General features: G+C 29.8%; 4 protein-coding genes and 1 long non-coding RNA gene across 12 annotated transcripts in view; 2 read left to right on the forward strand and 3 right to left on the reverse strand.

Annotated features, from left to right (window-relative positions):
- The window catches only part of ssh (Protein phosphatase Slingshot), a 141,639-nt gene extending 132,944 nt beyond the window's left edge, over window positions 1-8,695 (reverse strand). The window contains exons 1-2 of one of the 2 annotated variants that reach the window (XM_011056587.2): window positions 5,675-5,838; window positions 4,123-4,467 (exon numbers count right to left, since the gene is read on the reverse strand). In XM_011056587.2, the coding sequence (XP_011054889.1) occupies window positions 4,123-4,302 (180 nt within the window). In that variant the 5' untranslated portion in view covers window positions 4,303-4,467; window positions 5,675-5,838. Of the gene's footprint in view, window positions 1-4,122; window positions 4,468-5,674; window positions 5,839-8,467 lie in introns of those variants that run through there. The other variant, XM_011056588.2, reaches the window with a different exon arrangement.
- Window positions 8,696-11,903: 3,208 nt separating this feature from the next.
- Window positions 11,904-12,123, reverse strand: LOC147910181 (uncharacterized). The gene is made up of 2 exons (XR_015544601.1): window positions 12,019-12,123; window positions 11,904-11,948 (listed from the first exon to the last, which is right to left on the reverse strand). It is a non-coding gene; the product is annotated as an uncharacterized LOC147910181 (long non-coding RNA).
- A 677-nt stretch (window positions 12,124-12,800) lies between these two features.
- LOC105146380 (uncharacterized) lies at window positions 12,801-20,416 on the forward strand. Of its 5 annotated transcripts, none has more exons than XM_087404605.1 (8): window positions 12,801-12,944; window positions 14,336-14,558; window positions 14,721-14,787; window positions 15,022-15,241; window positions 15,318-15,466; window positions 16,296-16,556; window positions 16,679-16,857; window positions 16,930-20,416. In XM_087404605.1, the coding sequence occupies exons 4-8, from the start codon at window positions 15,217-15,219 to the stop codon at window positions 16,949-16,951; spliced, it is 636 nt and encodes a 211-aa protein (XP_087260731.1). In that variant the 5' UTR covers window positions 12,801-12,944; window positions 14,336-14,558; window positions 14,721-14,787; window positions 15,022-15,216; the 3' UTR covers window positions 16,952-20,416. The 5 variants fall into 5 exon arrangements, with proteins under 5 accessions (XP_087260731.1, XP_011054887.1, XP_011054888.1 ...); XM_011056585.2 differs by having other exon boundaries at window positions 15,167-15,241; XM_011056586.2 differs by having other exon boundaries at window positions 14,336-14,543; window positions 14,721-14,847; window positions 15,167-15,241.
- Window positions 20,417-22,158: 1,742 nt separating this feature from the next.
- Sbds (SBDS ribosome maturation factor) lies at window positions 22,159-23,815 on the forward strand. The gene is made up of 2 exons (XM_011056582.2): window positions 22,159-22,728; window positions 23,044-23,815. The coding sequence occupies exons 1-2, from the start codon at window positions 22,598-22,600 to the stop codon at window positions 23,672-23,674; spliced, it is 762 nt and encodes a 253-aa protein (XP_011054884.1). The 5' UTR covers window positions 22,159-22,597; the 3' UTR covers window positions 23,675-23,815.
- LOC105146378 (corrinoid adenosyltransferase MMAB) lies at window positions 23,711-26,475 on the reverse strand. 3 transcript variants are annotated; one of them, XM_087404601.1, is made up of 4 exons: window positions 26,328-26,475; window positions 26,081-26,257; window positions 25,245-25,614; window positions 23,711-24,477 (listed from the first exon to the last, which is right to left on the reverse strand). In XM_087404601.1, the coding sequence occupies exons 2-4, from the start codon at window positions 26,197-26,199 to the stop codon at window positions 24,250-24,252; spliced, it is 717 nt and encodes a 238-aa protein (XP_087260727.1). In that variant the 5' UTR covers window positions 26,200-26,257; window positions 26,328-26,475; the 3' UTR covers window positions 23,711-24,249. The 3 variants fall into 3 exon arrangements, with proteins under 3 accessions (XP_087260727.1, XP_087260728.1, XP_087260729.1); XM_087404602.1 differs by having other exon boundaries at window positions 26,413-26,430; XM_087404603.1 differs by lacking the exon at window positions 23,711-24,477 and adding an exon at window positions 24,965-25,153 and having other exon boundaries at window positions 26,081-26,475.
- Window positions 26,476-26,860: the final 385 nt, after the last annotated feature.

Consider the following 26,860-nt stretch of genomic DNA (forward strand, 5'->3'; position numbering starts at 1 on the left):
ATTGATCACATGTGCGCAGTTGATTTCGCTTTCTCACGATGTATATATGTGAAAAATAAGTTGGTGACTTCCGCTGAATCAGTACTATCTCCATAAAGGCTATAGGTCGATGTTATCAATTAGGATTAAATTGCTCTCGATTAATATAATGGGATATAAATCTATTTTAAACTCGCGTAAAATATAATATAATATCGTAATTGATTCTATATTTTATGAATTTCATCAAAAAATTCGTACATAATCTATTGTAATTTCAATATCAAAAACAAAAACTTGCAATTGTCGACATTGTCGTAGAATTTGTATTAACGCATAAATAAAATAATTGATAATTTTAATATTATATTTTATATCGAAACATATGTAGTAACATCACATATATGTATATTACATATTTAGAGTGTATTGATTACATTTATTTTCTTTTAACATTATAACTATCAAATGCAAACACAACAATTAAAAACGCAATAGAGTATTATTCATGAACATAATTTATTATTTACTTGATAGTTATTTATTTATCTACCTAATATATCTATTACATTGGTTTTATACAAATTCTCATGCGTGACTGTTATGCATTGTTTATCACATATAAGTTGCATTTGATGTTTTTATCTTGTTAATTAAGCAGCAGTGTAATTAAGCATGATGAATAAGATGGATTGACACGTATCCATTATAACACCAATTTACGCTTCGCTTATATTGTTCGAAAATATTATACATTCATTACAGAAGCCAAAAATACTTTCTGTTTTACGTTAACGAGAATATCTTGATTCTTTTATCATCGTATTTTTAGATACATACTTATAACGAATGATGACATGAATTTTGTTAAAAAGTAAAAATCGAAAAACATAGAATGCTTTATAATGAATACATATTTAGTAACGTTTATATATTGTATTATTAATATCATTTTTATAGCTATATTTTCTTAACACGGGGGTGGCAATATCATTGAGTTATTTCTGTCAATCAACAACCATACGGACATTGGAATGAATCTTTCTAGCTACGCGTCAGGTTTATCAGACTAAAGAGGAGACACGCTGAGCGTGCGATTCTAAAGAAGGATTGCATCAGATAGGATTATCAAGATTTATGCACATGCTGATGCATACATAAATTTCAATAAGAAAAATCACCTTTGTGATCATTCAAATCGCACGTCTGAAATTTTCTTGACTTTTAGACCGTGTAAAATGCAAATTAATGCATTTCTATTAAATTTTGTCTTAATCCGGATCTACAATAGGTGTTTTAAGCCTTAAGTTGCAAGAAATTGACCAATTACAGTCGAATGCGAGGAGAATAATCAATTGTGATTCGTCCATTTCTTATGGCTTAAGGCTTAAAAATCTATTGTAGATCCGAGCTTATGATAGTGTTGCATATAGTACTACTATAATCTCTGTCAAGCTAACAGGATCGAATGAATAGAATCGAAAAAAGGTATCTATTTTGTTGTTTGAAAATCACGGAATGTTTTGTAGAAAGTAGTGGTAGTTAAAATGATTTCTAGTCTATTCAATATTTTCTTATTTTTATTCTTCTATTTCTAAACTTCTTTTTTTGTTCCAGCTTATTTTGTTATTGATTTAATGAGATTGAAATGATACGTAGAATACGTACCTAATTAAAGTTCTTTATAACGCATTGATCAATTAGCTTAAAAAAAAGATTGAATACTTAGATTTTTTTGCGTATTTTTTACAATATTGTAGAAATTATTGTAATAGCTAATACAAATGCATGGCTGCATAACATAAATAAGTAATGCAAAAATGTAATATGATTTCGCACGCCTTGTTAATTTATTGAGCAGTACGTGTTCGAGTTAAATATATAAAAAAGTTTATATAAAAAAGTTACATTTTAAAAAAGCAAAAGATTAAAGATTAATTAGATTAGAGCTTTGAACAGCTTCGTCAATGATAATTATTTTGTTATGTTGATTAGACTTCGAATCGATTATTTTTGCTATCTACCTTAGGTAGATATCTATCTAATCACTAATTAGGTGATATTATCTCATATCGTTTTAACCATAAATATCGATTTTGAAAAACAGGTGACATTTAAGAAATTTTATCTAAATTTTTTCTATATAAACACTCGTAAAAAAATAATTTCAAATGAAAGTTTTCATATAAACGCATTACGTACAAAGTTATAGTTACGTAAACAAATATTATATTTGCATATTTTAAAAGAGATAAAATCATTTTATTATCATTTCTCGGTTTAATCTTAATATCGACTATTATTTTTAAACTCTCACTAATCTTTTTTATATATTATACAAAAACTTTAATATAAAAGTAATTTTATAATATTTACAGAAAATATACATTATTCTCTATAATGTCAAATTTAGCTTAAATCGTCACTCCTACTAAATATATATCGTTATTTTATATTAAATTTGACACTATACTCACAATCGTCACAAATATAACCATTGTTTTAGTACAAAATAACGATATAATTGAATAAGAGCAATGGAAATTTATATTAGGTTAAATTTAACATTAGATTTAATAGTGTAAGTGGAAATAAAGTATACACTATAAATGGAAATGAAACGTTGACCAAATTTACCATTATAAATTTGTCTGAGAAAAGATCAATAGCTCTCATTTGATTGAATCCGAATATACGAAAACTGCGCAGAACGTCGTGACACTAAATGTTAGAAACGATTTTTAATAACCCAATTTTATGTTTCATCTCGTATCGTAATTAATTGCAATGTGACTGTGTATACCTTTACGTGTTAATATATACAAAACATGCACGTATTCATAATGTCGTACGCCATTAATGTAACTTTCCCCACTCGATACGGATTTGCGTGTTGCTTATAGTATGCCGTTATCGCAAATCTTGATTATCCTCGAAGAAAAGCATGTGATTAATTCGGCTAACGGTCGTTGTCCACCTCAATTATCTCCTACAAAAGTTGTACTTATCTTTACGATCCGTTTCTTCTAATCAAAATATAATTTATCTCGTCACGAATTTGATTTTGGTGTGATAATTATATTCCCATTATAACAAAATTCGCCTCTAATATTTTATCAAAATAAAAAAAATTACTTAAAATTAAATGTACAATTCTTTATAAACAAAAGTAGAAATAAATAATTAAATTTAAAAAAATAAAATTCGCATTGCAATTATTTCAAGCAATTCTAAAGACAATAAAAAAGTTGTCTATTCATTTAAAAAAATCTGATCACTAATAATGTTACCTATTTATTTTTATTTATTCTAACAGATAGAATACATTACATTGTGTAATATAAAGTTTTATTTAAAAGATACCTTTAATAATAGAAAATAATTTTTTTTTAATGAGAATAATCGATACAATGAGAATTTTCTAAGTTATCAGCTCTTTACAAGATTATAGATAACTTCAAGAATAAATATAGATATAGCAACACCTGTAAATATAAGTATAAGACATGTATAGACAAAGCAATTCATTTATAATACTTTCATGTGAAGAAAGACCTTGACAGAATCAATTTAAAAACTTCTTAATTCTAAATATTATATAGCAAAGATTGAATTTAAAAACTAAATCTTCATTATATAATATTGAGAGAGATATTAAGAAGTTTTAGAAAAAGAAGTTTCCGGTCGCGCAAATGTACGTAAAAAATTTAATTCCAAGGTGAAATCCATCCATAAGTTATAACGCACAACATTAAAATACATTTCAAATAATAGTGATGGCTTTACTTCCTTTTTCATATACGCTACTCTGAACAATTACAATTAGAATAGAACAGAAGAGAGAATAATTCTAATTAAGTATAAAGAATTCCTATTTTCGGTCGAAGATTTTAAATACTTCAATTATTTAATGTAAATTATTAACAGTTTTTTAGATTATTAGTATCGAATAATGAATATTCTTATTAGATGCTTATTAGTATAAAAAATTGTTGAAAATCTAAAGTATTGGAATTTCTGGCACGACTAATTTTCCATAATGATCACGGAAATCACTAACGCACGAACGAAGCACAGTAGCGTGATTCTAAACTCGTGAGACAATCAGAGAAATCACCGGGCTCTGCCGGCATGAAGTCTTACTTTTGCGATGACTTTGTTTCGCAATTGCATGACGCGTACGCCACATGCGACTCTTCGTCCACGACGACGAGGTCGCCGATCGTCGCTCCGGAGTATGCTGGACCACGGTGAGGGTGGTTGAGGTGGCGACGGTGGCGGTAAACCGTAGTGTAGACCGGCTTTTTGCTTCAGTACGATCATCGTATTAAAATCGATAAAAGTTCCCTCGCATACAAATACGATAATGTACTTTGCAGTAGGAACTCTCTTTACACCAGATATTGTCAGAAATATTGTCAGAGAGACTGCGGTTGCGACACGTTAACGCGATTGTTAATTACCCCCTCGGGTGTGAACAATTTCGCACTGATAATCGAATTTTTAGTTATAATTAAGTGTGCACTGAATATAAAAATGTTATTAAAATATACAGTGTTCTCGGATTAAATCATACTTAAAATATAAATTTAAGAACAAAATTTTCCTCTGAAAGTTTATTCACAAGCACTTCGTTTAGAGGTATCGATTAAGTCACAGAACTATAAGACTGATTAAGGAAAGTCGAAATATTTCTTGGTTTTGTTTGCTCTGAAGTAAAAATGTGTGCCCGTTAATGATCTTCAGTCATTAAAACATAGAATAATACAAATGTGAAGAAATTACAAAAGCACAATATATCAGTCAGCCACATTCTCTCATCGATAGGTGCAATCAGGATAGCAATCGTGTAACTTTTTCTTTGGGGCGGAAACGTAAAAAATAAAAATATTTTGTATATATGTATGTATATACAACATTTTCACTTTTCACGTTTTCGCTCTAGAGAAAAAGTTAAATGATTATTATTCAAAACTAAAGGTCATTTTGAATAAAATATTTAATAGTAACTACATTTTAATTATTATAAAACAATAATAGGAACCGATATTATTTCGACACTATTTATTTCTACATATACTTCTGTAACTTATTTAAGAAGTCAATGGCTGCGTTCAGCAGAGAAAATTAATCAATTAGCGCTTAGTGATTCTTTAATATGATTGGTTCCTACACTGAGATCCAGCGATGAGTTTAAGACAAGGAATCAATCATATTAAAGAATCACTAAACACTAACTAATTAGTTTTCTCTGCTGAATGCATCCAATATTTCTTAAACAAAGTGTTTACGAGCAAACTTTCAGAGAAAAATTTTGTTTGTTTCGAGATTTTAAATTCACATTTTAAGTTTGATGATTTAATGCGGAAACATCCAATATCGATCGATTATAATTATTATCGTTTTAATCTATTATTTATCAACATAATTTGCGTGAATTATGTGAGGATATTTATAATGTTATCAATCGAGAGACTTATGCATGTAAAATTTCAAAACTTATCAATATACAATACTCATCAATAATGATAGAAATAATGAAAAAAAAAACAAAAAGCAAAATAACACATCACAAATTAAATAAATTTAATCATAATAAATTCTTTAATTCACAATAAATAATATTAAATAAATAAATTCCACTTCTTTAATTATTTCTCTTGACCAGTTGTATTTATTCGACCGAATATCTTACATATCGCTTGACCTAACTATCCCTCAATCAAATCCCATTATTGGGACAATGGTTCTTTCTTGTAGTGAGAGAAGATAGAACACATCAAAAATTTATTAACTACACGAGCTGCCGTCGACGAGTCGTATCAAGTGACGGCGGACTGACTGAATAAGTCGACATCGCGCCAGAGGAGGGCTGCGAGACAAAGAGAGAGAGAGAGAGAGAGAGAGAGAGAGAGAGAGAGAGAGAGAGAGAGAGAGAGAGAGAGAGAGAGAGAGAGAGAGAGAGAGAGAGCATCCCCATCTCGCTTGCTGACGCGCTTTGGATCGAGTCGGGTCAGCAATACTTCCACGGCGTGATCGTCATCCCTTGGAACGAAAGGTCGCGTTGAAGGTAGTCGTAGCTGAAGGACGAGATGATTTCAAGAGCGCAAGGGAGAGCTTTGTAAAAAAAAACCGAGTGTCAAAGTCAGACAAATCTTCAATTATCTCGAGTGTCTATTAATGCTCCCAGTGGATGAACCTTTGCTAAATAAGTATATCAGCGAATCCGGTCACTGCTCTGCGCGGCACTGTTAAATTCATAATGTCAAATTAGACCCAATTTAAGTTATTTTTAATCATTTCTGTAGGTCGTCATTGCTCTTACTCAATACTTATGTTGTTAATTAAACTAAAACAATTAAGGCAAACAATTTAACTCAAGAAAAAATATTTACAATTACATTATATTAACAATATTAAACATAGTATCTTTTAAAACTGTAATGCACAACAAATAAAAAAAAATAAAGACTCTAAACGGTCAAACTTATTAGATTTTATAAATAATTTGGTGAATTTATATATTATATATCCAATTCTGCAAACTACGTTCTGAATTTAATTTTCAGTCTTGAAACGTAACTCTAACAGAATTAGAGTAGTAAATTCACAAATTAAATTGACAAGCAATTTAATAATATTAATGTTCATAGGCATCTTAGAAAAAGATTTTACTAATTTGATGTTGAAATAAGTATTTAACCTGTAAATAATTTTATTGCGAAAAATATTACCTGCATTATATTTGACTCAAATGTACATAATTATTTATATTATTTATTAAATGCATATGCTAATATGAATTGTTTACTTTCTTAAGTAAACTAATCATTGAAACGAATTGATTTACACACATTTTGATACAGATGGAAATTAAAAATAACAAAATGTTATTTAACTCAAGAGATTTTATTGTTATTGCTTTGATGTCTAATAGTGATGCACAAAGAGTATTGAACATAAACTTATTTAATTGTAAAAATATAACAGAAATATCATGATCAATAAAATATCTATTGTTAACATCAATACATTGTGAGGAATTTATATCATTTTATCGCACTTATCAACGTGCTGATATTTCAAGTATTTCACTATATATATAAAAAATTTTTTTACTATAAAATAATATTTTTTAAAAATTCAAAACTAATTTTTTAGATTCGATTCTATTTGTAAGATTTAAAAAAAGTTAAATATAAATTTTTTAATTGTATCTAATGTTAGAAAGTAAAAAACTATTCATTGAAAAATATATAGTTATGTGAAGTTGTTGGCGAAATAATCAGTCTTGTGCACACAAAAAAATTATGATATCAGATAATTAATAATTAAGCATGTCATCATCATTATTTTCATTACATTATTGTTACTATTATAACATTATCATAATATTATTATTATTATTATATTATAGTCATGTATTTTTTACATTAACTGTAAAATTTTAGAAATTTTTATTTATAATATCACAATTAGAATGTTTGCGCAATAATTCAACGACCGATAATTACGATAACGAATCAGTCACTCGATAGATCGATTACGACTTGAATGAAAATAATTTCACATTTGTCATCATTGCACTGTTCTAATAAGAGAAATCATAAGATCGCGTCTATTATTATCAGTGCAAAGAAAAGATTTAATTGTTTTAATTATTTAACAAAAGAAAAGGAAAGAGAAAGAAAGACTCGCGTCCTTCCACTTTCTCATCTTTCTCATCTTACTCAAAACTCTTCGATATCGAGAAAGTGCCACCGCGAACATCAATAAATACTCGATACTCGCTGACAATTGAATGCGGAGCCGCCTTTAACCGCGTGAGAGAACCCCTCTATCGATGACGATCGTGTGAACGCCGTGAACGGAAAGCGAAAGCATGAAACGGGGAAAACAAAAAGTCGTGTAACAACACAATCTCCTTGGGACGCGATCCATGATCGCGCAACCGGAGCCTCCGCGTATCGAAGACGAGCCGCGAGCGGGCGGAATTCCGAGCAAAGCGAAGAGTGAACCTACATTCTGCCTATCATCTACAATCCATCTACGTTTGTTTACCCTACGGAATCCCCTTTGTTTCGGCGCGCTTTCCGCACCGGCGCGGCGCGGGCGACCGCGAATCATGATCCACCGAAGAATCGCGTGTCGCGAGGGATCGTAGTTAGAAGGAACTCTCTGAATTGAAATTCTCTCTCTTCATTCCCTTTTTCGCACGGCTGTCAGTGCACCGCCAAATAAGGTAGAGTGGCAGCCAAGCCGGTCGAGCTCCGGCGAACCGAGCCGAGCCGAGCGGAGCTGAACTGAAAGGCGAAATTGTGTGTCGCGCGGAGTCAAGTCGTTCGCGACTTCCGCGGGTGGCAATATAACTCAATCTCAACAACTGACACGCCGACGTCGCCGATGGTGTGACGCGACTCGACGCGCCGGGGCCACGCGAGGCGCGTACGCGCGCGCGACAACGAGGAGCCAACACGCGAGTACTTACCGAACTCTGCGGGGAACTGGTAACGCTCGGAGAACGCTGCACTGTGACCAACGCCATGGTGATGCGGCACCGCTGTCGCGTTCTCACGACGCGGCAGAAACGTTCGCTCGACACTATTCTCGTGCGCGCACGTACGATCGTGCCGTCAGGAGCACGGAAAACCCGTCATTTTTCGCGCACCTTTGACAGTATCACGCTCGCGACGGCCATGTTCGATACAGTCGACCATCAACGGTAGCGCAATGCGCATGCTCACACCACGATCACCCTTCGTCTCCTCGTCCCTCTTCCACATGCCAAGTTGTCGACCGACGCGCACGATACGCGCCTTATCGCGCGCTGTCCGATGACGTCACGTTTCTGAGTTTTCCGGCGCGCGCAGTGCGATCTCGCGGTGCAATCGCGCTGATATCTTCCCCTGAATTTTTCTTCTTTTTATTCGTTGATAAATAATATTGAGTCCTTTCCAACAAGAGACATAGATAACATAGTGAATTATTTCATTTTTTAATACTTTGTTTAACACTGACAAAACAAGAATTGTTTGCAAACAAGGATGTAATATAATTCACTGGGTTTACAGCTATTTCACTATGTCATTTGTATCTCTTGCTGGAAAGCATCTACTGTTGCTCGCGCGATTCCGATTTAACGACTGTTGATTAAGAGTATTGACGAATATATCGACATTCGGTTAAATAACATTTTCTCAAAAAGTGGAGGGGTTAACATTATAACATTGATAATGATTAAGAATTTCTAAGATCTTGTTTCAATCTATATAGTTTTTCGTAAGAATTTTCTGTTAGGGTGGTATACATTTTTTAAAAGTATTTTACGTTTGAAATCCATTTTCAACGGAATTTGAAGCCCTGACAATATTATAAATAAAGTATTTCTGACAAGAATATTTTAGATTTTTTAATATTATGATTTGAAAACGGGATTGTTTACTTAAATAAATCAAATTAATATAAGAAGCGCCGGTTATAGTCAAGATTAGATGTTAAGAGTAATATGCATTTTTAGAAATCTATATAGTATTTTTAAAGCTAGAACATTTATTTTTTTTATTAAGATTCGATATTTATGAATATCGAATGAAATTAATTTTATCTTTACAATTTAATATGCAGTTTATTTAAATATTCATAAAACTTTTTGGCCAATTATGGGACTTGGTTCTTCTTGTACGTCAACTCTACGATTCTAGAGAAAATTTGTGGAAACATATTTATCTATTTTATAAATGGTTTAAGAAAACCATTTATCTATTTTATAAATGGTTAAATGATAGACATGATTTTCCAAAATTAAAATGGCAAAATGCCATTTCCATTTTAAATACATATTTAAAATGGAATTATTTTAAATATTACCCAGCTCTGTGAAAACTATTATATATAACTTTATATAATTGTATACAAATGGACATATTTTATACAATTATATGTTAGGTACCGCGGAAAATTCGTGTCGTCTTTTCTCCTATAAACATCTCTTGAAAAAACGACACGAACTTCCCGCGCTACCTAATATATTTATATATAATTATATAAATTGTATATGTCCATTTGTATACAATTATATAAAATTATATAATATTACATATTTTTATACAATTATATATAAAACATTTTTTCCCGGGGAAATCTAATTATTATATACGCATTATTACTACAATTATATTATTATATTATATGGAACATATTAATACATTAATAATAGAATACATTAATACATTAATAATAGAAAATTTAGTACTTGATTTTTTAAGAAAATAAAAATTATTTAGCAAGAAAGATATTCTTTAATAACGAAAGATATGACCTCAGCACGTTTGAGATATAGAGACCATGATTTCAGAATACAAGCTGTACCATTGCGCATGGCGATAGCAATACTAAAAACAACCAATCAAATTTTGGCCTCTATGCACTTCCTTGCGTATAATAGTGCTCGTAAATTGGAATAGCCAATCAAATTTTGGCTTCCAATTCACTCTCCTACTATACATTCTCAGGAATGTATAGTACATCTTGTCTTCTTACATCATAGAGACGCTCCTGAGCCAAAGCGTCACATGAGCGATCGGTGGCTCAGCCGCTGAATGAGCGCTCGAGCGGTAATGGCTAGGACTTATTACGGTTTTTTAGACAAGGTGAAAATTACGAAAGTGATCAAATTTACTAGAATATTTATAACTTCATTGGTTAATACCTAGTGAGTTTGCTTACTACTACTGCTTAAAACCATTAGCAGCGATTAGACCTGTTTGACATTGAAGATAAGTTCTTCCCAAAAGCTCAGCTATGTCATACGATCCCACTGATCGTTCATTCTCACATTGCCAAATACGAATATATTCATTATAATATTGTTTGAATGGTCCCATGAATACGATCTAAAGGCTGCATTTTATGCAGCATATATATAGTGTAGTGTAAGGTGGTATGCTCAAAATAGTAACATAATTTTTGCGTGCAATATCAATCATGTCTAAGTTCCTTGTATGAGAGTAATGACCATCCAAAATTAAAAGAACAGGAGATTCCTTCGTAGGATTTATCTTTTTGATAAAATGTTGAAACCACTCTGTAAACAAATGGATTTGAACCTGTCCAGATGGATAACATGTACAACCAATAGATCCAATAAGTGCACCTTTCATTAGAATATTTGACATATTTTTATAGGGAAATATTAGCATTGGTGAGATAAATATTCCTCCTGCACTCATGCAACAAATAACTGTAACGAGAAATCTTCTTTCTGCAGCAGTGAGCAAATCAACTTATATTCATCAGATAAATAACTATTATAAGGTCCTCTTAGAAATAAAAGAACTTACAACAATAATGTACCTCTTTTTTTCCTTTTAGACCTATTATGTGTGGAAATTCACTCTGTACTACAGAGAATCCGATTTCATCTACATTAAATATACGATCAGGGTTATAGTTGTGTTTCTTGTATATATTTTCCAAAATGTTATAAAACGCAGACATAGAATCTTTGTTAAAACCTTTGGAATATGATGTACCACTTGATTTATGAATAGTTAATGTTGGATGTCTTCTTATAAATTGGTCAAACCAAACTACCAGCTTTCTCATTACGTCCAAAAGGATGTTTTAACTTATGTCTTATGATTAATTGATAAGCCATTTTTTTCACATCATTTCTTGTCAAACCATAAAATCGGTTTTCCATTTCTAGTAGGTAATCAACTAATTGTGCTTCCATTTCTGGAGGTTATTGGCTTTTATCCTAACCTCATATTTACACAATCTTCCGGTGTCAAATCGCTCGCAATCTCCGAAGAGTGGTTCTGGGAACTTTAAACATATTTGCTACTCTTGTGTAGCCTAATTTTTTGGCTCTTACACAAATAATGGCTTCTTTCATGCGTTTTGGATTCCATTGATTCCACATCTTTTTCTTTTTCTTTTTCTTATAAATACGCTGTGTTAGCATATGTCTGTCATACAAAATAATAATATAAATATTTACAAAAAATATAATATTGCAGAATATATGCACATACGTACAAATTTTCTTGTTATCATAATGAAAATCTACAAGTAACGTGTATATTGAATTAGATTATAAGTTAGCAGTAGCTCTACAATCGATTTATCGAATAACTTCGATATGAAAGTATTAAACACGGAGTAGTAGAATTCCAAAAAAACCATATAATAATTTTTTTTTTAATTATGATAACCTTCGTATTATCTCCTGTATTATCAGATCGTTAAATTTATTGATTTTTATAACGAATAAATAATTATCTGTTAAGTATTAAGGTTCGTTAATTGACTATTTTTTATAATTTACATAATTCATCTTTTAACATCTAAAACTTCGAATTTGACACCTTCAAATACATTCTGAAATGTATTAACAATAAAAATCTATGGCATACATAACCTAAAATATAAAATTTCAATATTATCAATGCATTTTGCGACGTATACGTATCTTTACTATACGAAGTCTGTATTACATCACCATCACTCTGCAGCATCCGTTCCATCAGAGTGTTGATTCCCACTCGAATGCTATCCGAGAATAATTTTATCCTTATTCACTGAATGTTAAACAAGGATAACACGATACCTGGGGAACACTCGGGTGGGAATTTGAACACGCCCTTATTCATTGAATATTAAACAAGGATAACATGAGGGAAACATTCAGATAGGAATCTGAATGCGTTCCCAGTGCTCCGTGTGATTTTTCATTCTCCCAGATGAATAAAGTGATAATTAGAACGTCCCATCCCGAACACCGAAGAGGAATCTAAATATTCTTTAGATGGGTATATTTGAGTGGAGGACTCTGAAAATGTCTATATATCTTAAAATAACTTTATTATGGAATGTCCAAATAACATTCTTGGGACGTTCAATATGGTGACATAAATGAGATAGAATATATTTTAGTCATCCAAGGACATTGAATTGTTGCATAGGTTGGTATATTATTTCATTTATATCCTCAATTCTGAATGTTTATAATGAATGTTCTTTCATTTTTTATTTTATTTTTTTATTTTTCATAAAAAAAATTTTCTTTTTGGTAAGAATTTAGTTGTGCAATGGCAAATCAGAATGATTTTGTTCGTATGTGTTACAATTAATGTGTGGCATAACGAAATTTCATTTTTATCAATTAAATATTATCAGAATGAATTTTTATTTCATGGGATGTTTCTGATCACCCGCAATCGGGACATTACAAAATTAAGGATTTTCCCGAATCTATTGAGTCTAATAATTTCTTGATCCACAGTGTAGTTAATAAATTATTTTTTTAAATTATTTTTAACAAGTTTCCATTTTATTATGGTCTCCATTTTATTATATGCATAATGTGGCTCATGAATTAGATTTTGTACTTCGCTGTAGCATTTTCATTTACAGTTGCAAAGGCGAAGTGTAATTGGGTCATAATCTCTTATTTAGTTTCTACCAAATTTTTATAAACTATAGATGAAAAGATACCAACAGCGAAATACAAATGACATAATTAATGATAGAGCCACATTATGCATACAATAAAATAAAGATCATTTTGAAAACTTCCCGATAAAAAATTTTTCATGCATGAATATATATAAATATGTATAAACATACATAACACGTATAAATATTCATAAACATATATAATTATATATGAAATATGTCCATACATGTTCATACATCCTTTTTTTTTATAAATTTACTTTTTAATGTAATAGAAATAATAATAGTAATATGAAAACATTCAAAATAATTAACAAGGTAATTTTCGCACTATTTGTTTTACAAAAAATCAAATTTGAAGAAATGTAAAAAAATTACTTATGTACAATTATATATAAAATTATGCATAATTATATATGAGCAATTTTTTTTACATTTTTCCAAACTTGTTTTTTTCTAAAACAAACAATGCGAAAACTATCTCTTTAATTATTTTTTATGTTTTCACATTACTGTTATTATTTCTGTTACATTAAAAAGTAATTTTACAAAAGAAAGAAGGATATATAGATATATTTCATATATAATATTATACATATGTTTATGAATATTTATGCGTATTTATACATATATGTTTATACATATTTATATTCATGCATGAAAAATTTTTCACTGGGTTGTTATAAATAATGATATAAATAATAATATTATAAACTTGTTATAAATAATTTTTAAAAATGGTTTATTATTTAATTATGCCATGAATCAAAAAATTATTAGGCTTGATAGATTCGAGAAAATCTTTAATTTTGTGTCCTGATTATTGGTGATCAGAAACATCCTGTATATAGTATGGTATTCTATCCACATCAGTCTACATAATTTCGTTACTTTTCAGAGGAAGCTTTTGAATTTGAATAAAATCTTAATTGTACCCTCAAAAAAGAAAAGCGATAGATCTCACTGCTGCACAGAACAAAGAAAATGGATTTGAAGATATTGAATATCTTGACATAGAATTGCTTCAAGATTTTCTTAACACTCAATTGAAAGCAAACTTATATGCTCTTTCTGCTGGAAGTCCTGGTCATAAGCAACAATTAACTGTAAATGAAGATTTTGTAAGATTTAATGTAAACTTTAGCAAATTTGTATTCTTAAATCTTATATTTTTTGAAATATTATCCTCCTATGTACTCCTTACATTTTTAAACTTTTACTCTTTGTAAATTTTATTCATTTCTATTGTATTCAAATAATATTAAAATCTTTTTTATTCACAGATGCGAGATATGACACCCCTGAATTTTGATTGCTTAAAAGATGAAAAGTTGAAATTTATAATTGAATGTGATTATAGTGTCTTACTATTAACCCCATAGCATACACAAAAGCGTAAAGCAGTAAAACGTAAGCAGTGAATAAATTGGCCAATCACAATAGAGACCGTAAGGCCAATAGCGAATCCAATTTTATCTTTTCTTACTGTTTGTGTTTTACTGCTTTATGTTTTTGTGTGTGCCATGGACTTTAGTATATGATTCTTATGTCTTTTTTATATCTAATAACTTTCTATAATTTTAGAAAAAATTCTTCACAAGTAACGATAGTCTGTGCAATCATTTTCTTTCATTTTTTTTCACTTTTATATCATTATCTTAAAAAATTAATTTATGTCATACTTTTAATACAAAGAATGACATATAGTTTACTATTAATGATTTTCTAGTGATCTATAAAAAGTTGTAAATTAACAAGAAACAAAACATCTCATAGAAGATGACTGAGATAACATTCCCAAAAGGTAAATGCATTAATGGTATATCAAATATGATACTCTCAAATGTATTATTATATTTCAATTAAATTATAATGAACAGTTCATCGACAATCATCTCAAGATACTCTTAGTCCAATGCGTGTGGATATATCGAAAAAAAAAAAAAAATCCAAAGATAAATTATCTCTCATTCTACAAAACCGACAGCCGCAACAAATTCAATCGGAAACATCTACAAAGAAAAAACGTGTATGTACTTGTTTATGATTATATTGATAATGATTATCGTTAGGATATAATAAGAATATTTTAAGCATGATATAAGAATACAGGATGTTTCGCTTCCATAGTTGACGATTAATCAGAAAATTAATCTAAAATGTTAAAATCCAATATAAAGCCGCTATTAGAAATTTACCACCAATAAAAAAAATTGTACAAAAGTTATATTTGACTACCATTATGCGCAATGAAGCATCTTGTATTCTTACATCATGATTTTAAGTTCATAAAGTAGAAGGCAAACGAGAATGTTTGCCATGACATAATGACTACAACAAATTTTTAGAAATTAAACTATTTGTACATCATTTTCTTTTATCTTTTTGTTTGACAAATTATTTAGTGTTATTTTTTATTTATTTAATTTTAAATTCTAATTCTTTTTATATATACAAGGTGTTCCGTAAGTTTGGCCAATCGCTTTTGTATAGAAAGAGCGGACTAAACTGAGTCGAAAAGTCCTTTACCATTTTGCAATTTTCGCAATAGTTAACAAGACATTAATTATAAAAATTACCAAATATTGATTTTAAAGTTCTATGAGAGTTCTATGAGAAGAAAATAAATGATTTTTATCTGTGTAGTTTTTCTGTAAAGTTAATAGTATTTGAGTAAAAAATTACAAGACCAATATTGACAATTTTTAGTAATTAATATCTTGTTAACTATTGCGAAAATTGATAATAAATAAATTGAAAATTTATATAATATATATATATATATATATATATAACATATATATATATATATATATATATGTATGTATATATACACATATATGTATATTATTTTACAGTTATCCTTTGAAAATGCAGCGACAAGGATTGAACTTATTGCCTCTCTAGAAGATGTGGCAATATCTTCTGAATTATCTTTGAAAGAAACAACAATGTTAATTCCCTCACAACAAACACAACCGGGCATAGAACTGGAATCAGTACATTCAAGCTACTTGATTAAAACGAATTGGAAGCAAAGTAAAATTATTGACAGAAATATTGCTTTAACTGACAAACAGCTATGGAAATGGCGACGAGATGCAAAGATTCATTGCAAGGTTCCTAAATTATATAAATTTGCAAAAGATGCATATACAGACTTATAATAAAATTCAAAAAGAAAAATTTTAATCAAAATAAAGATTTAAGGATTCTGAGTAAATTTTTTCATTATCTTTAGCAATTAGATAAAGCAACAGGACATTTGACATCAGCAAGAAATCTTTTCAAGCAACCTTCGTATTCACCTAAGCGATGGAACACTAATTTACGCAATCTTTTTGCCGATCATATGATCACCCCACAAGTGACCATTTATGAGTGTAGGCAAGGATGTCATACCTGCTGGATTTACACAATGTAGGTCTACATTTAGACATTTATTAACTATTTACTTTAATGCAAAACTTTGAATAATTTTTATATTTGTAGTCCAAAGAAACAATGCGTGTAGAAAAGAAAAATTAACAGGCTAAATCGTCTGTAAGATTTAAGTACAAAGTTCGCAAAGACAAATACCGCAATGCTGAACTGATAAACAGTATTATGAATATTCTGCTTATGCGAATCACTCACGGAACGATGAACAATAGAGGAATTTAATTATTAATCATTATATTAAATTATTTAGTAAATTATTTTGTATTCGATATTTCAATTTTTTAATATTTTCTCAACTTCTCAATATGTATCGCTTCAATGTTTTGAACAATATTTTCTATTCTTTTAACATCTCAATTTCTCATCCTAATACTTTATTATCATTAAATAATATTATTTTAGTTACATTGAGCAGAAGTTAGAAAGTTCAAGAAAAAATATCACATACAAGTAACATTGTGATAAAAATTTGAAGATATAAGAACTCTCTTAGAGGGAGACAGCATTCGATATCTATTTTAAAAAACTCTCTCTTGCTACTTATTTTAAAAATGGAAAGAGCTAGTCATAATAGTATTCCAAGTATATAGCAAAAATATTATTGTAATTTTTAGTAATTATATTTTTTTAGTAACTATATTTATATTTGTAACATACAGGATGATTCATAAATGCATATCAATGCATGTCCAATACTTTTAGGAGGTAAATCTATATACTAAAATAAATAAAAAGCGTTATATGAACGTATGTCCTACATACTTTAGTTTTCAAATCATAAATAAAATTTTTAAAAATGTTCAAAGTATTCGCATTAAGTGTCAATACACGTTAGGCCGGGATCAGACTACGCATTGAAGATTGAGATTGAAGATTGAAATTTGATCAATAAGGGCAAAGGAATTTTAGTTCCTATCGTTTTAATTGGTTAAATTTCAATTTTTCAATCTGAATCTTCAATGCGTAGCCTAATTCTGATCTAAAACTTGTGTCCACGATGCTAAAATTCGGTTCGAATTCTCGGTTCGAGAAATGCATAGCCAATCAACTTGCCGGTAAAAAACTATAAGCTGATTGGCTATACATTTCTCGATCCGAGTTCTCGCCAGTGGTAAGCCAATCAGCTTACAGTTTCAGTAATAATAGATTTTTTCGGAATTAGATTGTTAGCCTAATGTCCAACCTCTGTAAGGCCGAAATCAGACTACGTATTGAAGAATGAGATTGAAGATTAAAAGATTGAAGTTTGACCAATCGGAACAAAAGGACCCAAAATTTTTTTGTTCTCATTGATGAAATTTCAATCTTTAATCTTTAATCTCAATCTTCAATGAATAGTCTAATTCCGGCCTAAGTCTAAGGGATCTATACAATATACACTGATATATGGGACCTATAGTTTAACGCCGGATTCGAACGGTGTTTGGTGATCAAAGCGTACCTGGGCGCAAGTGAAATTGCACTTGGATCTACAAATCGCGAATCAATCGCACCGAGCGACGCTTCGGAGAGCTTATAAAAAAAAGAATTATCAATTCTCATATAAAACTATTGTTAAAATATAAATAATAGTTTATTGAGGATTATTACCATCCGTAATTTATTATATATGTATTATTGTATATACCCAAGCGGAACAAGTCATATATGATATCAAAATGTCAAAAGAGTTTCAAAATGGTCATTAAGTCATTTTTCAATCATTTCTGATTCATTTTAATGTCATTTTGATGTTATTATGATTTGTTCTGCTTGAATATGTATGCGTATGTACGTGTGTATCTCTGTATATAAGTATACATGTATATCTGTGAATGAGAAAGTGTATAATAAGAAAAGTCTATAAGATACAAAATAGAAATGTTAAATGTTACAACGATATACATTACCCTGTAATTGAACATCATTATTGATTTATGTTACAATGCGTTTTAGAATGTTTTACAAAATTATACTTATTTATAAATTTGTATCTGTTAAGATAATCCTATCCGTATAGCAAAAGCATTTTATTTGTAAGGTCTTATAAAGGCATCGTACTTCATTAGACAAAAGAAAGTACCAATATACCTACTCTCTTTAGCTGAACTTCTTGCATGGTTTAGCTTTTCTTTTTTTTCTCTCTAACGTGAAAAGAAAAGGAAGAAAAATGAACCATATAAGAACTTTAAAAAGAATATCTAAAATAATGTTCAAGCATTAGGGCTTTAGAATACAAAAAATTTAAGTAATAAAACGTAAACAGTAAGCGAATTGGCCAATCACAGTGAAAATTGTAAGACCATAAGCAATAAGATGTTGGTAATTAAACAATAAATATTGATAATATTTGCTATTAAGGCAATGATCAGACTAAAGAATTTTTCTTAATCTCTAGTCGATCACGCCTTTATAATCTATAATGGCAGTAAAAGTAGTGGATAAGGCTATAAGAGTAAAAAATCGACTAATCAGAATCGATTATTCTTCTCAAATTCGACTATGATTAATCAATTTTCTTATTTTTACAATCTCATCCACTACTGCCATTGTAGATCACGCATTACATTATGGCTTTATAGTCTCTACTGTGATTGTGGCCAATTCGCTTACATTTTACTACTAAGTTTTTTGTGTATCATGACTCTTATGATTTTCAATTATTTCAACTGTTAATATATCACCTTTAAGATGCAATGTCCTCTGATAAACTAAATTAATTTTATGATAATTATATATTATTATTTTAATCAAAAAAGATTAGGTTCTTTTACCTAATCTTCTTTGATTTCAAGAAAAGTTTAATGCCTAATGTTCTCTTGTCATATCATAAATTTATTTTTACGAATATGAATTTATATAATATTATTTATTTTTTTAACAATTGATATAGCAATTACAAAAATAATGCTTTTCTATCTGTTATGAAAATTGCGATATTTTAATAAGAAGAAAAGAAATATGAATGTTCGTGTTTTATATATTTTTAATAAGAAAATATTTATTCTGTCGTTTTAATAAAAAGAAAATGACTAATTGTAAGATGTTCTATGTATTTAAGAGACTATACGTGTGCGACAACCGTTCACTAACAGCTCAGAGCGCGTTCTACTTAACGTTCACAATGCTCATGTCATCCTTCTTATCATCAAATATTAGACAAAGATGGAATGATACGGAAGTGCGAACATTTAGTGGAACGCACCCTCAGGGTAGTTCCTTCATCTGACATATTTCGTCAGATTCTAAAATATAATCAGATCAAAAAGCTCATTGAACACTCAATCTATCGTTCTGAATGTACCTCATATTTGTACAATTATTTATGCAAACATCGAAAATAATAATAACGTTTTTAGTGCTATTGAAATATAAAGATAATAAATATCTTTAAATATGAATTGCCTCCTTTCATCTTTTCTGGATAAACAAGGTAGATAAAATTAAATTGTTAAAAATATATTGACAGAGTCTCGACATATTCATTTATTGCCACTTGATTAATCATGTGTACGATGACCATATTTTCTTCAAGAAAATAAAGAACAAAATATGAAAATTTTAGGGCTTTGTTCCTATATGTTTTCAAACCAGTTTTGTATCAAAAATCTGTACATTATAAAACTTTATTGCCCGGTATAATCAAATTGAGATAATGCGCAGTTTTCTGATAATTCGAAACTGATTCGATTGTATTGGAACTCCTGATCTGAATTAATAAAAGATTTGAAATAATAAAAAATGAAAGCAACTTTAGTTTGAATAAATTTAATTTTAAATTTAAGAAATATAATTAACAAGAACAAATTGTATTAGGTGTTGGAATTAATTCGTAGCGTTTTATAAGTGATGGGGATTACTTTCATTAATGTATTTTTTAATGCTCATGTGAAATAAATAACATTCTTTCATTAAAAAACGCTACGAATTAATTCCAACACCTAATATTTATATGCATGAAACTGTAAAATATTTTCCATAAAAATTTGCTCATTAATATAATATTAGAATACTAATTATATAAATTAAAAGAATTTCCCGTAATGTCAAAATAAAGGATAATATTGAAAAACAAAGGACAAAATTGAATTTTGAAAAAAACAAATAAATTTAAAGGACAGCTATTTAAAATAAAGGATTATCGTTTATAATGAAGAATGTATAACCATATGTCATTTATCAGAAATTTTGTTGGAGAGTTTGTTTGCTCCTCTATTTATAAAGAAATGATATGTTCATTATATTGCATATAGTAACTGAAGATGGTTCGAAGCCCTAATAGCACAGATCTCCAAGGGACGTTCCAAAGAACATTCAGAGGATATCCTTATGGCTGCGTTCGCTTTGGCGCTCACAGTGCTTGTGATAATAAAAATTGTCCTTGTTTAATATTTAATAAACAAGAATGAAAATGACTCTTAAAGCGTCATTGTAAGCGCTAAAGCAAACAGCCTAAGTCCTAAGAACGTTCGCCAAAACGTCCCTCAAATAAAGTATGCTATTAGAGAGAGGAGCCAAAAACTTAATGAATTCGTATTATCTGCCATGATTTTGAGTTATCTATACACACTGTTTACCGTGTCAAAACTCTCATTAGCCTTTGTGCTTTGTGTTTTATTGATAACTGTGATGAAAATTTTTCTCAGAATTTTTCATATAATTTTTCAGAATTTCTATATAATTTTTTAGAATTTCGATCTATATATTTTCGTAACTTTCTCACATTTTTTATAAATTGGAACATTTCTCAGAAAATCTACATCTTTTCTCAGAATTTTTTATATATGTTAATTATTCGAAATATTGTAAGATTTCCAAAATTTTTTGTAAATATAATTTTTAATGAAATGTTATAAAATCTAAAAAATTTTTAAATATTTTTTTTTAATTATGGGAATTTTTTTTATTATAAGAAGTTTCAGAATATTTCAGAATTCATTTGTATAAAAAATTCTGAAAGAAAATAATATATAGTAATTTTTCAAATATTTCTGAGTATTTCTGAAAAATGTTCCAATTCATATAAAAATTATGATAAAATTTCCACCAGGGAATTTCGTGTTATTTTCATATTATTAATAACAAATATCTATATAATTATATTTTGCAATTCTTATTTGCCATTTATCTTAGTCTTGCTTGATGTAATTTAATAATCAGATATCCAAAAATTGTAATACTTATTAAAGATATAGTGAGAAAATCAAATGCAATAACCTACCGCTACTCGATGCTAAAGATACGTATTTGAGAGAGAGAGAGAGAGAAAGAAAGAAAAAGAGAATATCGAAATGAAAATCAAGTGCTAACTGGATCGTTTTAACTACACTTTCTGCACTTGGCGTAAAGTAAACGCTTTATAAAGTACACGCCTTATAAAAACAAATTTACATGCATTTATATGCTGAAAGATGTTATATATGAAGTTATTTAAATGCTAAAACGCAATGTAAATGTTTAAATCGATTAAATATTTGATGTCACGTTAATCTATTATTTATTATTTTTTTACATACTCGCGTCTGCAGCAATTCAGTTGATATTGCACCACATTGCGTGCATAGTTACGTGTGTATCGGTCCTAGCTTAATTTGCAAAACAATGTGAAACGTTTTCTAAAGCAAAGTTATATCTTAAAAAAGAATACTGTAATCCATCGCGTATTTCACCGTAATCGTTTGTTGAAAGCGCTGTTTGAAGTTTATCTGAGTTTATCCCTCGAGTCGAACTCACTGCAAAAATGTCAAAGATATTTACGCCAACGAATCAAATAAGGCTAACGAATGTAGCCGTTGTTCGCATGAAGAAAGCTGGCAAGCGATTCGAAATTGCATGCTACAAGAATAAAGTAGTGTCTTGGAGAAACAAACTGTGAGTTCACTTTTGCCAAAATGATATGCCAGTTTAACCTAATTTACAGTTTCTCTCAGTAACTTATTCATATTAAGTACACTGTTTTCCGAATAATATCACTATCTGTTAAATCTCCTCAACAATTATATCTCCAAGATTTTTCTTTTTTATTTCTTAAGTAGAAATAAATCATCTTAGAAACTTATTAATTCAATTTCAATCATCTAGAAATTTTCTAATCTGCTATTTTATTCAAAAGATTCCTTTTGTTCCCTGTGTAATGTGTAATTGAATACTTATCATTTATTATTATTTTTTTTAAATATATTTCAGAGAGAAGGATATTGACGAAGTACTCCAAACACATACAATATTCACCAATGTATCAAAGGGTCAAGTGGCGAAGAAGGAAGATCTCATGAAAGCTTTCGAAACTGAAGATCAGACTAAAATCTGTAAACAAATCCTTGCCAAAGGCGAACTTCAAGTTTCTGATAAGGAGAGGCACCTGGCATTAGAGTCTATGTTCAAAGACATCGCCACGACAGTCGCCAGTAAGTGTATAAATCCAGAGACTAAACGTCCATATCCAGTTACCATGATTGAAAACGCCATGAGGGACGAGATACACTTTTCTGTTAAACCTAATCGAAATGCCAAGCAACAGGCACTGGATGTTATCTCACAATTGAAAGAGGTGATGCCTTTGGAACGTGTTCAAATGAGGCTCAAAATTGTCATTCCAGAAAAAGAAGCTAGGAAATTGAAGGATAAAGTTGTTAAATTTGCAACTAAAATGGAAACGGAAGAGTGGGACAATGGATCGTTAACAATAATTTGCTTAATTGATCCAGGTCAATATAGAGGAATAGATGAATTAATACGATCAGAAACAAAGGGCACTGCTTTATTGGAATTAGTTAATTTAAATGAAGTAGTCGAAGGAGAAGAACTCTTAACATAAATCATGACTGGAATTATTATCTTTTTAAACACACTGTTATGCACTAGAGAGATTCGTATTTATTAATTATAATTTATATTTTAAATATATGTTGATAATATTGTTATAACAATATGGCCAATAAAGTAATTTGCATTTGTATTTACAAGTTGAATTATGTAAATTATCTACATGCATGTCAACAGTATTTTATCAGTATCTTACACTATTCCTATTAAAAAATGCAATAAACATTTTTCATTAAGATTAAGAATTACACTTTTATTTAACTAATTTTATTCTGTTTAAATTTATTCTATTTATTGCAATTTTAGATATGCAAGACATATCCATTCCAAAAATGTAAGTGTCTATCACTTGATAAATATCAAACACATAGACAAACATTTGATAACAAATAATACTAGAATACCTATTCTATATTTATTCTATATTTATTTATATTTGTAACTACTGTGTTATATATATGTGTACATATGTGTGCATATGTGTGTGTGTGTGTGTGTGTGTGTGTGTATTATATTTGTTGTGTGTGCAAGAAGTTGGTACCTATAAAAATTTGTAAATCAGTCCTTTTATTTCTCATCCATCACATCCGCTCGCGGAATATAAATATTTTCCGTACGTTGATCACATTTGGCTGCAATTCGTGATACTGTTAGAAGGAAATCTGATAATCTATTTAAATATGTCTGTGCCTCTTTATCTAGAGCACCCTCTCGTACTAGTGTTGTGATACTCCTCTCGGCACGTCTGCATACCGTTCGTGCAACATGCAGAGAAGCACAAGCTTTTCCACCGCCCTAATTTTGAAATATTAAATAGAATTGGAATTGACTCGGAAATATGTGTCTATACAGAATGGTCCTTAAATATATTGCCAAAATATTCAAAGAAGAATTCTTCACAGTAAGATCAAAACTATATGTTCAAGATGAAAATTATTTTTCAAAACGATATCAAAGATATAGGATGTTGAGATTAAAGGAAAAATTTCGTTTTTCCAAAAACTTCGAAGATCATTGAAGTTATTTTAACAAAATTTTATGTATGTTTCAAGAAACAGGCACAAAGACAAACTTGGTTCACTTCTGACTGAATAAAAAAAATTATAGCTCCAAAAGATGAACTTTTATGTTCTTGAAATATATACAGTTTTCAAATTAACCCAAGTGATTTTTAAAATTTAAAAAAAAACTTTTTTCAGTTTTGACATTTTGTTTCTTTGAAACTAACGATGAATTCGACTGTGGACGCACTTATTAATATAATAAAATTGTTATACATTGATTTAATTCGTGTAAATCCAAATGTAAATATTTCGAATTATAAAATACATATTTTAATTAATAGCACTATAAAATATATTGAGGATTTCATAGCCTAATTAATTTTTATTAAACATATATTTTTCAATGTGTGTATGACTTTCCTCTTATAAGTTTTCATCATTTTGAATATATGATCATACAGTTTTTCCTGAATCACAAAGAGAAAAATCATCTTTAAAATCTTTTAAAATACTTAAAGACCATGTTGTATACATAAAAAGTAATATCTAGGTAATTACTGGAATGATGTAGTCCTCGGGAGGAGGGAGCTGATTCGCGTATTCGAGAATCCATTCTTCCAGATCTTTGGTGTGTTTGTTTTCAAAGGACTTAGTCTTTCCAGGCATGGACTTTGATATGGCATGGCTCAAGTCAAACAAAATCATCTGTACTCTTTTGAGTTTGTCGACATATGGATGCTCAACTTTGCTGTCACAAGCAAACTCTCTCGCCAATCCTATGTAAGATGATAACTCGTCAGTCGCTCCCAAAGCGTTGAAGATCATATCATCCTTTGGCTTTGTGTCTCCGGCATCTGTGATTGTCATTCCGGAGTCGCCGTCTCGTGAAAACACCGCTACTTCAGCCACATTTGATGTTATAGTACCTCTACAACGATGTCATCATCAGTAAACTAACAATTATGTTATCTCAATATTATATTTTCTCTATATAATGCACACAGTGTACTAAATCTGATTAAGATTTAACCATTTCCAACATAGATTAACTTTAATTTTGGTTCACTTGCTCTTCGTCTTTTTCTAATCTTTAGAATTAGAAAAAGACGAAGAATTAATTGAACTGAAATTAAAATTAATCTTACATTGGCTCATTTCTATCAACATAGTTTAATTTTAGAAAAGGGGCTTAAAGCCTCCATCAGTATAAAATTAATTTTAATCTCGGTTTAATTTACTCTTTATCAATTTCTAATTCTCAGAATTAGAAAAAGATAGCAAGTTAAACCGAGATTAAAGTTAATCTTAGATTGGTGGAACCGGCCTAAATACAATATAATATATATTTCTAGCATGGCGCATTTTGAGGTTATAAAGAATATTTGAATACGTACTTATGTCTCAAGGATATACACTGCACTCCGTTCTTATATACGACAGTGGAGTTCCTCCACAGAACTTTGATCAATTTCATCTCTCGTGTCACTCGCGGTTTAATCAATCCAGTTAACATACTTCACGTGTAATCCTCGATCGTCACTAGTGACATCGACCGACGCAAAATTAGCGAGCTACGAAATAAAGAACGTTCGTATATACAGCTCTCCAAATGTAAAGACAGATCCATAAAGACAGACGCACATGTGTGTTGTATGTGGAATGCAGTGAAATTCTACGAAAAGCAGATAACGATGCGGAAAATGAGAAAATAGAAAAATAAATATACTATCGCGTGGATCTGCAGTGTCAGATTTCAGCTCATTCAGTTCAGACTTCACAATTGTAAAGAACGCACTCTATAATCTTTCAATGATTTTACAACAATCCCGATGGTGGTAGATATTGTCGAAAGCATGTCGCTCGCTTCGAGAACATTTAAAAAATAAATACATCGCCGGCTTGATATAATGCGAAATTAAATTGCGCGCGCAGACATACAAAAGCCTATGATTTTAGCTTCTTTTTTTTAACTGAACTTCTTACAATGTTCATTTTTTGCTCTTTTTCTCTGCAATGCAAAAAGAAAAGGAAGAAAAACGTACTGTGCAAGAACTTTAGCTAAAAAGAACAGACCTATAATATTCTTGCGTAATGTAAGGGCGGAATCAGACTATGCATTGAGATTGAAAGATTGAAATTTAACCAATCAAAATTGTAGGAGCTAAAATTCCTTT

Source organism: Acromyrmex echinatior, chromosome 3 (assembly GCF_024713525.1).
Source record: "Acromyrmex echinatior isolate Ae372 chromosome 3, ASM2471352v2, whole genome shotgun sequence".
Taxonomy (NCBI): Eukaryota; Metazoa; Arthropoda; class Insecta; order Hymenoptera; family Formicidae; genus Acromyrmex; species Acromyrmex echinatior.